A 14811-nucleotide genomic window follows, 5' to 3' on the forward strand; every position below is an offset into this window, starting at 1 on the left:
ATAACATCGCTTTTCGTTTTCAGGGGGACGCATTCGCCGTTTGTGTTTCACGTCAAGGAAAATGTAGCGGGGGCTACGATTGGACACATTTTTCCCGTCAATGTTAGTTCTTTTGCAGCTAATAATGGAAACATCAAATTCATAATTGCAAACCAACAAGACGTTGCTGATGAAATTGCTATAGGTAACAACTATGTTCTAATCTTCGTATTTTAATTGCTTTATTTAAAAAGCAACATATATTATTTCAAATATTTCATTTTTTTTCAGGACCAGATGGAACTATTTATGCTCAGCAAGCATTGGATAGAGAAAAAAGGGATACATACAGAATGACAGTAATTGCAGAATTCAATAAAGGAGTTATCTCAGGAGCTGGGTTATACCAAATTACAATCCACGTAGATGATGAAAACGATAACCCGCCTATTTTTGATATGTTGTCTTATGAAGGTTTTATTACTGAAAATGTGAAAACTGGAACAGAAGTCACAATGTCAAATAAAATACGAGCTAAAGATGCAGATACGGACCAAAATGCTGTATTTATGTATACCATTTTTGGCGATGGACATGATTTATTTAGCATTAACGAAGACACGGGAGTAGTATCATATATCGGTAATAAATTAGATAGAGAGGAGAAGAGTGTCTATTTATTAAAAATTGTGGCAAGAGATAAAGGCAGTTTAAAATCAGAAGCAAAATTGACCATAACAGTATTAGATGAAAATGATAATGCGCCTAAATTCAATCAAATAATAATTCCATTAGGAGAACCAGTAGATTTATTAGAAGTAGATGAAAGTGCTTGTATTCAAATTTACAAAGAAATAATAAATAACATAACGAATAAAGTAGCCAAAATTGAAGCAATACCAAAGAAAACATTTCCTATAACAGCAGATTCGCCACTTTTTTTAATGCCAGAAAATATTGCAATAGGAACGATAGTACTAAAGTTGAATGCTGTAGATATGGATAGTGGCATAAACGGACAGATAAGATATGAATTTACTTCAGAGGTATTTCTACCTCCATATGCATTACCTCCAAACTTATTACAAGTTAAACGATATTTCGTAATAAATGAACGATACGGTCATATTATTGTTGCAAGAGCTTTACCACCAGAATCAGAGTTTCGATTAAATGTAACTGCTTTGGATGGTGGAGAATTAAGTGATCAAATAACTGTAAGATTTTTTGTTAAAGATGTTAATGATCATTTTCCTATGTTCAAGAAATCATGGTACAATTTTAACGTAGAAGAGGCTCAATATAGTAGACGAATTTTAGGTAAAGTTGACGCAACAGATGCCGATTTTGGTCAAAATGCTAATCTGACATACTTTATCCAACCATCAAGTAAAGACATTCCATTTGAAATATCCCCTTTGAGTGGTGTTTTTAGTGTAAACGGTGTTTTGGATCGAGAAAAGGAAGACAAATATACCCTTACAGTAGTTGCGCGTGATAATGGAAATGATAAGAAATTATCTTCATCCGTGAGCGTAGAAATTCAAGTACTAGATGTCAATGATAATGCTCCAAAATTTTTCGCTTATGATGATTTGTTGGAATGGAAACATCCTGAAGCTGATGAAATTTCAAACCACAATTTCGAATCAGTTATGATGATACCAGTATATAAGGCATCTTTAGAGGAAAATGCTCCTATTGGTACTACAGTAACTAGAGTTTATGCTAACGATTCCGATTTCGTAGGTAATGGGAATGGATTAATTCTTTACACTTTGCCACAAAGAAAAAATCAACTTAATATGTTTACCATTGATTCTAAGGAAGGTATACTGACCACCACAACAAGATTAGACTATGAAACTCAGAAAGTACATAATGTTACAGTTGTCGCTTCTGATTTAGGATCACCCAGTTTAAGTTCTACAGCCCTAGTTATGTTAAGTTTAATAGATATACCCGATGAGATTGAAGTTTCTGATAAACCAGTATTCATATCAAGATATTATGAATTAGAAATCGAAGAAAACGTTCACACTCCTGTTGAACTAGTGACTGTGAACTTAACAGAGTATTATGAAAATTTTAAAATGAAATATTTTATTCATAATGAAAACGACACAGACATAAAGAAAACATTTATTATAGATCCTCGGAATGGTACCTTATACCTAATTAAAAGCCCTGATCGAGAATATAGGGATGTTTATGATATTATAGTTAGAGTTGAAAGACAAAAGATAAGTCGTGAGCTGCCTCATATGATTTATCCAGTTTCTGATGATGTTCTTGAAGGGATGTCTAAGTTTGACGTTAAAGTAGTCGTAAGGATTAAGGATGTGAATGATAATGCACCCAGATTTGCCAACGGTGGACGACCCATGGTTACAGCTATACCTACCACTGCACCCTTCGGATATGAAGTTATTCAATTGCAGGTAAGAAAAATATGATACCCGTGACTTCGCTTCGTGGATGTAGGTTTTTTAAACCCCGTGGAAAGTCTTTGATTTTCGGGACCAATTTTTACGTGAAAAAGTAGACATACACACACACACATATTATATGCAAACTTTCGCCTTTATATACGACAAAACTAGTAGAGTGGCTAAAGTTCTATAGTTTCTATCAGAACAGTTTACACCAGAGCTTCTGACATGGTTTGAGATACCTACAATGATATTATTATGTGTTGATCTTGGGCAATTTTCTTTGTCGTATGACACAGGCAACGGATGCAGACATAGGCATCAATGCAGACATCCGCTACCAGCTCATCAACTCAGAAGGTGGTCGGTTCACGGTAGAGCCGGTGTCAGGACGCGTGCGCGTGGCAGGCAGTGTAGCGCGCTCAGCGGGCCGCGTGCTGGGCTTCGATGTCAAGGCCACCGACAGACGCGGCGCTGACGATGGTCGGTCGGCCATTGTTAATGTTTTTGTGAGTATTGTTGAACAGACTTTCAATATAATTAATACAGATTTACTGATTCGTTCGAAGCAGCAAGAACCACTACTTGATTGTTAAAATAAATAGGTAGGCAAACTAGGGATTCACATTAAATTAAATTATTGAAGATTAGTAATCTTTCCGAAGATTTACTAGAGGGGAGGGCTTACTTATCTGCAACGCATTGCTCATTAATTCTGAGGATCTTCATCCCTTTCATAAACATTCTTTGAAACAATACTTAAATCTAACTCATGTTTAAAGGAAATTACGTTTTGAAAAGAATTTTACCCTAAAATTCGGAAAGAGTTTGGCAATTAACAAGAGTAATAAAAAGAGTTACTAAAAGGATTTGCTGAACTTTTTAAATGTTTTATTACAGAACTTTTTGTTATGATTAGAGCCTTGATAGTCTAGTAGTTAAGATGCCCGCCTTCTATTTGAGAGGATATAATATAAGATCCTCGGGGGATGCACTTCTAACTTTTCGGAGTTATGTGCGCTTTAAGCAATCAAATGTCACTTGCTTTAATTGTGAAGGAAAACACCGTGAGGAAACCTGCATGTCTGGGAGTTCTTTATAATGTTTTCAAAGGTGTGTGAAGTCTACCAATCCGCATTTGGTCAGCATGGCTAACTGTGAGCAAAACCTTCTCATTCTAAAAGGAGACCTGTGCTCAAGTTATGAGTTAATCATGAAACTTTTTGAAGTTATAAAAATATGTCTTATGTAGGTGTACGTGTTGGATGAGAACAAGCAGCTAGTGATGGTGGTAGGCGCCAAGCCGATGGAAGTGGAGAGGGAGATGGAGAGCATCGTGAGTCATCTCTCCAACGTGACCGGTTTTGACGTCCGAGTGCGACGGCTAGAGTCCAGTGCCAAGGCTGCAATGGATGGATACGCGTACGTTAATCGTATTTTATTACTACCTTCACTTACCATATTATTACAATTAATGCGAAAGTGTGTTTTGCATCGGTATAGTTAAAGACCTAGAGAGTAGCATAAGGCTACTTTTTATCCCAGAAAATCAAAGAGTTTCCACGGAATGTTTTGAAAACTTAATTATAGTTGCGACAATCATCTAGTTTTTGTATAATGGTTTAAATATACAAAAAATCTTTGAACCTGTTCAACCTGGCACAAGAGTCTCAGTTATTAGGTCGAGGAAGACTTAGAGGCTGGTGGAATGATAGAGTGAACGAAAATGATGGTTTTGGGCGTTTGGAGTTGAGAGGAATCTACTTCTGACTGTCTCCGATGGAAAAGTTTATACTCGACTACGTCTTGACCTAAGTTCTACAGCCGAGTCTTACCCAAGTAAAGCTACCGAGCTTCGATAATGATGATGATGATAACAAACCTTAACATTTGCTTTTCGATTTTGAATTTTTTTATGTTCGATCATCGGCTTCAACTGTCAATATCAAAACGTCTATGCTGACTGCTTTGCTGACATTATAGCACTGACCAATTATTGTATTCCTAAATGATTGTTTCAGGACAGACATGTACATTTACGCTGTTGATCCAATATCTAATGCCATAATCGATATGGAGATCCTACAAAAGTAAGTTATTATTTACCATCACGCTCTTATGTCGTGCTGTGGTCAGACTCCTTAAACTTTTGTATACCCTAGTAAAAGTTGTCTCGTTTGAAAATTGTGTGAAAAAGATGCTTGATTTTGTTAAAAAAAAAAAAAAAAACACTTTTTTAATATTCAAAATCCAAATTTAATGTTTCAGTATCTATGTTTTTGAATAAACGTAAAAATATTAAGTCACTACAAATTCTATCTTGCAGGTCGTTAATGAAAAGAGAAACATCTCTACGTCACAATTTAGCCGGCTTCAAAGTGCTAGAAGTGGGTGATACCACAATGGTCCAGGCTAGGAGCGTGCAAATGTTGAGCACGATGGAAATCAGCGTAGTGGCTTTGGGATGCCTAGTGTTTATCGGGGCTTGTACCACTGCTATATGCATATTGTGCTTTAGGAAGACGCGAAGGTAATATATCTCGTAATTTTTAATACTATTTCATTAAAAAAATTCTCATCCTAAATCATCTAGATTTAAATAAATATCTATGGTAACTTGAATTTGGTAAGTGCTGTATCTTTTAAGTTTTCTGAACAGTCTCAAGTCTGGTTACAGTCCTGATCAGTTATTTATCATCCTAGCAACAAAACTGACCTGCTAAACGATTATGTATTCCGGTAAGATACCAGGTAGATACTGATTGGGATTGAGGGTTTAATAAAACTGAGCCCGCTTCTATCTTATTAACTGCATCATCACTTCCAGAAGAGATTGTAGTCAAGGGGCAATTTGTCGTCGATTTCTTGTAAATTATAAAATTATCATTTGCACTACAGCAAGGCTACTGTCCCTGTGAGACCATATTATGTATAATTCACTGTTTGCTTTTCTGTAACTTATAACAGACCAAGTCAAATCATTACGAATTCTACCGCAAAATTGTTATTCATTTACTTTAAATTCCTCGATGAATCTTTAATAACATAAAATAAACTCTGACGCTTCACTTTATTATCTTAACCTTATTATGAGTTCCCTATATTATTATAGATCATAATTTTATTATTAACTAAGTTCTTTACCTATCTTTCAACAGAAGGTGAGTGATATTTTTCTTACACATTTCAGACATCATCACCATCACAAAAGAAAGCATGCTCATCATTACTTCATCTAAACACAAAACTTCAATTTAACATAGACAATATCCAAGAATTAAATTTTACAATTTATTTTTTACATTTTACTGTCTTTCTTCTTTAATTGGAATAAAGAACTTTTAAAGATTGATGAATGACTTTATTGTATTGATTTTCCTATAGATATAATTTTAAATCTTATTATTTATGTCTATTTGAATTTTATTCTGCCAGTCTACTATTTTGTTAATATCCACTACTCTTCCTTTTATTACTTCTATAATAATAGATATAAGTATATACGATTTTTTGTAGAGCAAAATACAATTCGGATATCTACTTTGATACATAGATTACTTTTCTTGTTATTAACTCATTTTTTCTTTACTCTATTATTATACTATTATAAATATTTAATATATGTAGTTTGAATTTCCTTTTTCTCATCTCTAGACTTGACAATTTCACTGTTATAAATAATTTCATGATTAACATTACACTTCTATTGACTGAATTCTTTTCTATCTTTGCCCTAACAGAAATCGCCACAAACCATTTTCCCAACAACGTCTTAACGCTTTCTCAACTGAACACCTAACTAAATACGGAGGTCTTTTCCCATCTGGAAACAACCAGTGTCAAGAACTGAATCAGTCTTATAGCGAGGCAGATTCTTACATCGATGTGATGAACCAAAGTACCCTGAAGAAAACCTGTCCTCATGGTAACACCGTGGAAGAATTTGGAAAGGCTCACCAGAAATGTATCAAAGGACAGTTTGCTGACGTAAATTCTAAAGAAAAACACGAGAGGATTTGTATCAAATTCAATCAGCGACCTTTACAGAAGAGGTAAATTTAATTCATGCCTTTTGAAAACAGTAAATCATTATGATCAAATCTAATCCATTTTTTTTAATTTTTCTGTAATCTTTTTCTTTTATATCAATAATAGTAGAATGCTTTTAAATTATTTGGATTTATTGGACAGCATCTCTTTAACATTTTTATGAAAATAGAATTAACAATATACTAACTTTACTAATACACCGAACATAAATATACTACCTGAAATCATTAAAACTCTACAAGCTTTCAAACTTACAATACTTACATGTATCGACCCACACATCTGATCTGACGCTATCACAGTCTTAACTAACATTTAATATCTAATTTATTAACGTTATACTTATTTCGAATTTTATGGCTTGAACAAATACTTACTACCCAGCTTGATCATAAATCCAATTGCTGAGCCATCGGGAAGAATGCATGCGGTGATGAGATTTTTAGCATTCAATTTTGACGCTTTGCAAAACGATTGTTTTATTGAAAATCTACGACGTCCTACAATGTGATGAATACAGGGTGTAACGAGAACGCTAGCAAAAACTTAGTGTTATTATTACACTACGTACCATCGCATACGTAGACCCATCGTGGGAACGCGTCCCATTTAGACCACAATATCATCACTTTCCATCAGGTGTGATTGTGGTCAAGCGTTTGCCTATAGTGAATAAAAAAAAAACACTACCTCAACACAATCCAATGCCAATAACAATTTGCCTTTTCTTGTAGATTTAGTTAGTATTTTTCAAACCAGCATTCAATGTATAGCTCGGAAAACTTAGGTCAATGCCCCACCTACAACGCGACATTGGCTTTGAGTGACCTATTTATGGAACGTTCGTTGACCTCTATCATCACTCAAATGTTTTATTTGCAATGTATTGTTAATTTTGTTCGTAGTTCCTTTTATGGTATCTTATCAGTAATCAACAGTACTATCACCTGCACCTGTCTTCATTTTTGCTAGCGTTCTGGTTACTCCTGTATAGTCACAAGTTCAATAGTTAATGGTAAGTTTTGAGAGAGAAATCTATTCACAACCAGTTTTAGAAAACTCCATGTCTCAAATGTCATAACTTTCAACATGTCTCAACATGTCATAACCTCCAACATGAACAAACATGTCTGCACCTGTCCACTAACACACACGTACATCTACACGTAGGAAAGGCCATGACACGTCGCTAACGTCAGTGCATTCCAGCGGGCAGGACTCCGGCATCGCCGACGCGCGTTGCGACTGCGTGCGCTCCATCAACCACACTTCCGAAGAAAGCAGTGGGTACGTATAATATGGGATTATTCTATAACTTAAATTCTTTTAATCGATAACCTTGATCTAAATTGGCTATTATTACTCGTCGGTTTATCTCATCGACGGAATTTAACTCATCGAAGCCATTTTAAATTATTGCATCCAATGACTTTCTAAAGCAAAAGAAAGTCTTTTTGCTTTAGAAAGTCATTGATTGCATCTAATGCTGCTTCATATTCGAGAAGAACCAACAAAAACCACTTCAAAATTATTTTCAAATTTGTTTACAGTTTTTGTAGGTTAAAGGTTTTGTAGTCGCATAACGACGGCTATGGTGTAAACTGTCATAATATACATTAACATAGTACAATAATTGATGAAATATGTTGTAGTTTATAGTCCAAGATTAAGAAATGAGATAAGTATAAAGGAAACGTTCTGTTGTCACCATTATCATTATTTCAACCCATCGCCGCCAACCCACTCCTCTCCACAGAATAAGAAAGGTTTTAGGCCATGGTCTACCATGCTGGCAAGTGCAGATTGGTAGGCCTCACACACCTTTAACAACATTATAGAGAACTGGAGGCATGCAGGTTTCCTCACAATGTTTCCCTTCATCGTAAAAACATGTAATATTTACTTGCACATACTAATCATTTGATAGTGTTTTTAACTTTTCATACTAGACCGCGGAAATGCTAGGTATTATAAATATAATAACAAGATGCCAAAATTTCAGATGCAGCTACGAAGACTCCCTAAAATCAAATCATAATCAAGAGAGAAAACTATTTCGCACTGATCCTGGGAACAGATTTATTCGACGAGCATCTTTCAACAACCAACCCCTTGACGTCCGAAGATACAACCACCGGCGGCAAAGCTTCTCTGAAAACCTCCAAAGGCACTTTCCAACTTTCGAAAGAATCGGTTCAGGGAATGTATCAAGACAAATATCGTCACCAAACGTAAGTTCACAGCCCTATTTCTTAAATTCTAAAAAGAATTACAGAAATGAAGTGGTCAATGAACCGATGGTGGACTATGATCACAGTGAAGTTGACGATGTTTTTGATACAAATTTGGGCAGGAGGCTAAATTCAAAAAATAGAAATAGTAGTATGGTGGACTTAAATCAAGCTGTGTTCATGGCTACTCCGGCCACAGCTGAAATTATGCGTAGAGGAAGTGAAAGGATTATGTTTGCGAGACCTTTATAGCATAAGGAAGATGGTACTACGTCTGACATTAGTATTAAAAAGTATGATAGAGGCTATAGTTTTATAGATAGAGAATTAACTGTACCTACTTGAATTGGAGAGTGATGGTAATTATTAGATTGGGGCCAAAGTATGACTGCTTGATTCACAATTAAAGTATGCAAATTAGCTTTAAAACTGGTGGAAACTTAAAGGGGTTCTCGCTTCATCATAATAGGAGAGCATGGCTGCAAATCTCAGTAGATACTAATTATGTTATACAAAAATCGGTCAAGTACGACTCGGCCTCGCACATAAAGGGCTCCATACCTTTGTACAACAAATAGGACTTTTTAATTTTTTCATGGCAACCATTTTGAAATTTTTATTATGTGTTGTAGCGGCAATAGAAATACATATTCTGTGAATTTCAATTCTCTATCTATACGGTTACACGGACAGCGGAGGCTTAGTTATTCGGGTACGGAACCCTAGAAACGATAAGTTTAGATAGTTTTTCCATACGTGGTATGCATTAATAAAAAAATAACGTTTTGCTGGACCAAATTGTAAAAGAAAATTAGTTCAATATTGATCTACCCTTAAAAATTAATTATTACTATAATAATTGAGTCTCTTAAAATGAAAATGTCCGATTCCGAAGGCGATGAGAACCAAAACACTGCGGTTAATAAAGAAACGAAATTGTTTCACTTGGGAAATTGATGGAGAAATTACAATTTCATTCCATACTTCATTTCCTACGGCCGTAAAATAAAATTGTATATAGACTTTTTTCTATTTAACCCTATGATTGTAATTTTATGTAATTTTGAGATTACTTTTTGTAAATAACCTGATAAATGTAGTGTGTTAATGTATTTATGTAAATATGCGTCAGCAATTTTAAAATAATTGTATGATAAGATAATAATAGGTAGAAAATTATGCTCTGATTAATAATCATGAGCTTGTAACAGCTGTAATGTTAGGTTTATTTAAAAATTTGGAAATTATAACTTAAGTAAAAATTATGGATTAAGTATCAAGAAGGGGTTTTTATTTTATTCTATCTCGCTCTCTTTTAAATTAGTTGAGAAAAAGTTGTGTTTATATTGAGCCTATAGTTTTTAGAATTTGCTCTTTTTGATATTATGGATTTTTATTTCGCAAGTGTGCCATTTTGAAAATTGAGCGTTTTTGTAAATCGAATCAGTTCCACCTGTATGAATAAAATGTAATACTTGTTGTAATATAATGATAATTATCTTTTAAGTTAATATATTTTGTACTATATATAAATTGTAAAAATAAAATTGTAAGGATTTGTAACTTCGGTTTTTTTTTACACAAATTTTTATCCAAGGCCTGCACTGCGAAATTTTACAACGCATTATTTTGCGAGTGCGTCCGACTTCATACAATATGTCACAGAATTTTGATAATTTTGAAAATATTGAAGATTCAGAAAATTTGCAGTACAGGCTTGCCCTTAGTTTGGGATAGACTGCATAATTCGGACATTCAAGCTCTTCAAAATTTAGAAAAGTGGACTCACCAGATGGGAAAACGCTAACACAACGAAGAAGAAGAAACTTTTGAGAACATTATGGAGAACTCTCAGATGTGCACGTTTCCTCACATGTTTTCCTTCACCCTTAAAGCATGTGACATATAGTTTCTTAAATTTTTCATGACTCTGAAAAGTAATGACGTGCTTGGAATCGAATTCTGGACCCCCGACTAAAAAGAAACTTCACTATCTAAATTGCTATCAGTGTTTTTATCGGAGCCACCACTATTTTTTTTGAAGAAGTAAATAGTAGTAACAATATTCTAAAAATATTCATAAGCATAGGTGCCTATTTTCCACTTCATAATCTCTTCCGGGAAATGTTCACAAAAACAACCATTTGCGAATAAATGGAGCAATGGAAGGATGTGAGTGAGTTATTGTGTAACATTAATATGCTTATAAGGAGCAGTTGGAGTTTGTCTAATACTAACATTCGACTGGGTGTGTGTAGAGTGACCATGATTTAAGAAACACATGTTCACTGTTCTTACGATTTAGAAGTGAAACTTTCAGAAAACTAAACTTAGACAGAATGGGACAAATGCAGAGCACCAATCAAGATAAGGATAATTATTGTAACGTTTAGCTTATAAAAGGAAAAGGTGACTCTCCTATTAATCTACCTATGATCTTTGAAAGCTGGGAAGGTAACTGATTTATCAACGCACAGCTCAAACTACTGAACGAATAGGGCTGAAACTCAGCATGCCGATTGGAACATAGATACTTACCCGCTAAGAAAAGATTTGCGAAAATTCTTCCGTAGGGGTAAAAAAGGGGTTGAAATTTGTGTAGTCCACGTGGACGAAGTTGCGGGCGTAGCTAGTTACGGTATAAAAAATATGTTGTTGTTGTTGTATGGTAATATATGAAGACATAGAGATAGGTTCCTAAGAAATTGAAGTTGTGCTCATACTCGTATTATTTCCGATATTATTTCAAAAAGAAATGTCCGAAAATTATGCTCATAATGCGGCTCCTACCCCATTGATGCGGGTAGACGGGTCAAAGAACCTCTTTAACCACGCCACTACTCAAATCACACTATACCAGGATATCCCACTCCTTGCTTAATTTATCTGTCGGCTTGTTTATTATCTGTTTCATCTGGTTTTATGAACGCAGCCTCATGATTATTTTTATTAACTACTCACACAATTTACCTAATCATAATTTCCTGGTACACATATTATGTATGAATGAAAGATCTATGCTTGTAGTTTCTCTTTGCAATCAAATAAGAAATGAAAAAATCCGTAGATTAACCAACATAGACACCTATTTTCACAGCTGACGGGCAATGGGCGTGCCCAGGTCTGAGAAGATCCAACAAAAAAGGCTCTTATAGAAACTGTCAATAGAGGTATTTTTTAGCTTCAATCAATCAATCAGCCTGTTTGCGTCCACAGCTGGACACAGGCCTTCCTAAGAGCACGCCACCACACACGACCCTCCGCCTTCCTCATCCGCCCACTTCCCGCTATCTTTTTTTAAGGTCGTTAGTCCAGCGGGTCGGAGGTCGTCCCACACTGCGCTTGCTGATACGCGGTCTCCACTCCATAACACGACTGCCCCAACGGCAATCAGTTCTGCGGCAGATGTGGCCTGTCCACTGCCACTTCAGTTGGCTAATTCATCTAATTTATCATCATAGGATACAGACTTTCTTATATAGGCTTTTTTAGCTTAGTGCTGAATTATTTTCGCGTAGCTAACTTAATCCTAAATTGTACCTATCAATCGCAAAGTTGGGTTCACACAAATTCCCTAAGTTCATTTAACTTAGCTAATTTACTTAAATGTTACAAAACCAACCTGAGAGCTAGTAATAAAGAGGTGTGCCTAAGTTTGTCAGTTAAAGGTGAATACAAAATTATAGACATTAAATACCTCCAATTTGACTGTAGTATATAATCAAGTCAGCCCACCTCTGACTTAAAATATAGCTGTTTGAAAACTCCAATCGTAAAGTTTTGTTTGTTGTGGTAAGGTCTGTCGGGGTACAGCATAGTATACAGCATAGACACAGTACCTACACCGACTCCTTTGAACGCCACCTAATTACCACCCTACTGGCAAAGCCGTACCGCCAAGCGATTAAGCGTTCCGGTACGACGCCGTGTAGAAACCAAAAGAAGTATGGGTTAAATGAAAACTGCCATACCCCTTCCAAGTTAGCCTGCTTCCATCTTAGACTATATCATCACTTCGACCAGGTGAGATTGCAGTCAAGGGCTAACTTGTATCTGAATAAAAAAATAAAAAATCGGTGCTTGTATGAAGTGCTTATTACCTGCCGCTACTGGATACCACTTTCAAGTTCCACTTACAAGTTACGCTTCCACTTAGGCTTAGCTTACTTCACTTACCACAGATGAGATCACATTCAAACGTTATCTTGCTATCGAGTAAAATAAAAAAAAATAGCAAAGTAATCAAGCAACACCTAGTAAGTGTAGGTTTTGACGCTTTTTCCAAAAGGCCTCATAAAATCGACGTAAACCTAAAAAGTTACCATAGATTAGAGCGGGGCGGGCCGGGTATTATCGTCCATTAATTTTAACAGCCCCTAAACCATTTTATGAGCATGCACTTAATGCGTGATAATATTACCACTTTATCATCAATATCATCATTCCCATGCTTGCCTCGCCTGGGCTCTATTATGGTTTCATCGATTTCAATCATAAATATTATTTACATCTTTATACGAGTATCTCAGGAGGTACCTAAATTTTGGTTTACCGCCTCGTTAATACCTCGTTAAGCAAATAGATATTTTAAAATCATTATTTTTGAAAAAAAAAACCACAGTTTACGAAATAATGACCGCCAAAAGTTTTAGTAGCCAGCATCACTACGGCTCCGTACGCGACAGGTCGAGATAGCAATCAGGATAGGGACACAGCCCCCGCGCTAACCCGGAGCGGGATAGCAAGAGTGACGTGCGGGTGTGCTGGACGTACCCCTGCCTCATACTCCGATTCCCATCTCAACCTGTCGCGTACTATACGTTACGCGTACTCTGATACGCACTTTTTAAAATATTATAAGAAAACTTTAAAGAATTAGCTTATCACCAAGAGGAAAATTTTCAAAGAATACTTACCTAATATTTAAAAATTTCATAAAGTAATGTTTTACAGAGGTAAAGTTTGTTTTGTTTGTAGGGGGTAATCTCTGGAACTATAGAACCGATTTTAAAAATTCGTAACATAAGCTAAATAAAAAAATAGGAACCCCTACGACAATTGTACCCGTGCCATTGACTTAATATATGCGACGCCGGGCGGGTTGCTAGTTAATATTTTCAACTGAATAGGAAATGTGACCAAGTTCGTAAGGTTAGCACAAATATTATCATTAAGTTCCAGCTGTTGCATAAAAAAATTTAAGCGCTTAATTCAACTCCAACCCCAGGAGTAACAAGGCTAATGGTTTTTGCTCAAAAGAGTTAAGCCATTAAAGTCAGAAGTTCAAAGCCGGCATACTTAGCTCGCTGCAAAAAGCGAGGTGGCGTGACTAGGAAAATAAACGTTTACTTAATTTGCCCGGGTGTAATTATGATTTTTCAGTCCGCGTCCTAAAAAATTCTGCCACTAGTTTGGTCTCTATATTTAAAAAAATCGGCCAAGTGTGAGTCTGGCTCGCTTTCGTAAGGTTCCGTACCATCGTACAAGACTAAACATTATTTACTTTTTACATTTATATGGCGGAATTTTGATGTTTTTATTATTTGTTGTTATAGCAGCAAGAGAAATACACACTCTGTGAAAATTTCAACTCTCTATCCATTACGGTTCATGAGATACAGACCGCTGACACACAGACAGACGGACGGACAACAGGGACCTAGTATTCTTGGATTATAGCTACGAACACTCTCGATCAAGCCATCTTTCAAACAAAAAAAAACTAAATTAAAATCGGTTTATTAGTTTAGGAGCTACGATGCCACAGACAGATACACAGATACACACGTCGAACTTATAACACTCCTCTTTTCGTTCGGGACACGGTCGGGAGTTAATAAAATGTCATTAAAATATAAACTGCAAATTCAAATTCAAATTCAATGATTTATTCAATAAAATGTAGGTACAATATGTTGAAATAATGTCTGATGAGCCTTATACATTTTACCACTATAAAAAATTAAAAGAAATATAATATTTTAAAAGAAATATTAAAGAAAAATTAAAAGAAATATAAAATATTTTATTTCAGATAATACTAAATTGTGTCCATATTTTATACAAATTAAATTAAATTACGTAAATTAAAAGTAATATGTATATACTATAACTGGTGT

General features: G+C 35.3%; 1 protein-coding gene across 1 annotated transcript in view; it reads left to right on the plus strand.

Annotated features, from left to right (window-relative positions):
• The window catches only part of LOC123868844 (cadherin-89D), a 53510-nt gene extending 43540 nt beyond the window's left edge, over positions 1 to 9970 (plus strand). The window contains exons 13-21 of the mRNA XM_045911490.1: positions 24 to 184; positions 271 to 2420; positions 2711 to 2920; positions 3664 to 3833; positions 4433 to 4501; positions 4738 to 4941; positions 6152 to 6463; positions 7632 to 7748; positions 8464 to 9970. Coding sequence (XP_045767446.1) covers positions 24 to 184; positions 271 to 2420; positions 2711 to 2920; positions 3664 to 3833; positions 4433 to 4501; positions 4738 to 4941; positions 6152 to 6463; positions 7632 to 7748; positions 8464 to 8944 — 3874 coding nt within the window. The 3' untranslated portion in view covers positions 8945 to 9970. The remainder of the gene's footprint in view (positions 1 to 23; positions 185 to 270; positions 2421 to 2710; positions 2921 to 3663; positions 3834 to 4432; positions 4502 to 4737; positions 4942 to 6151; positions 6464 to 7631; positions 7749 to 8463) is intronic.
• The last annotated feature ends 4841 nt before the right edge of the window (positions 9971 to 14811 follow it).

This window comes from Maniola jurtina, chromosome 10 (assembly GCF_905333055.1).
Source record: "Maniola jurtina chromosome 10, ilManJurt1.1, whole genome shotgun sequence".
Taxonomy (NCBI): Eukaryota; Metazoa; Arthropoda; class Insecta; order Lepidoptera; family Nymphalidae; genus Maniola; species Maniola jurtina.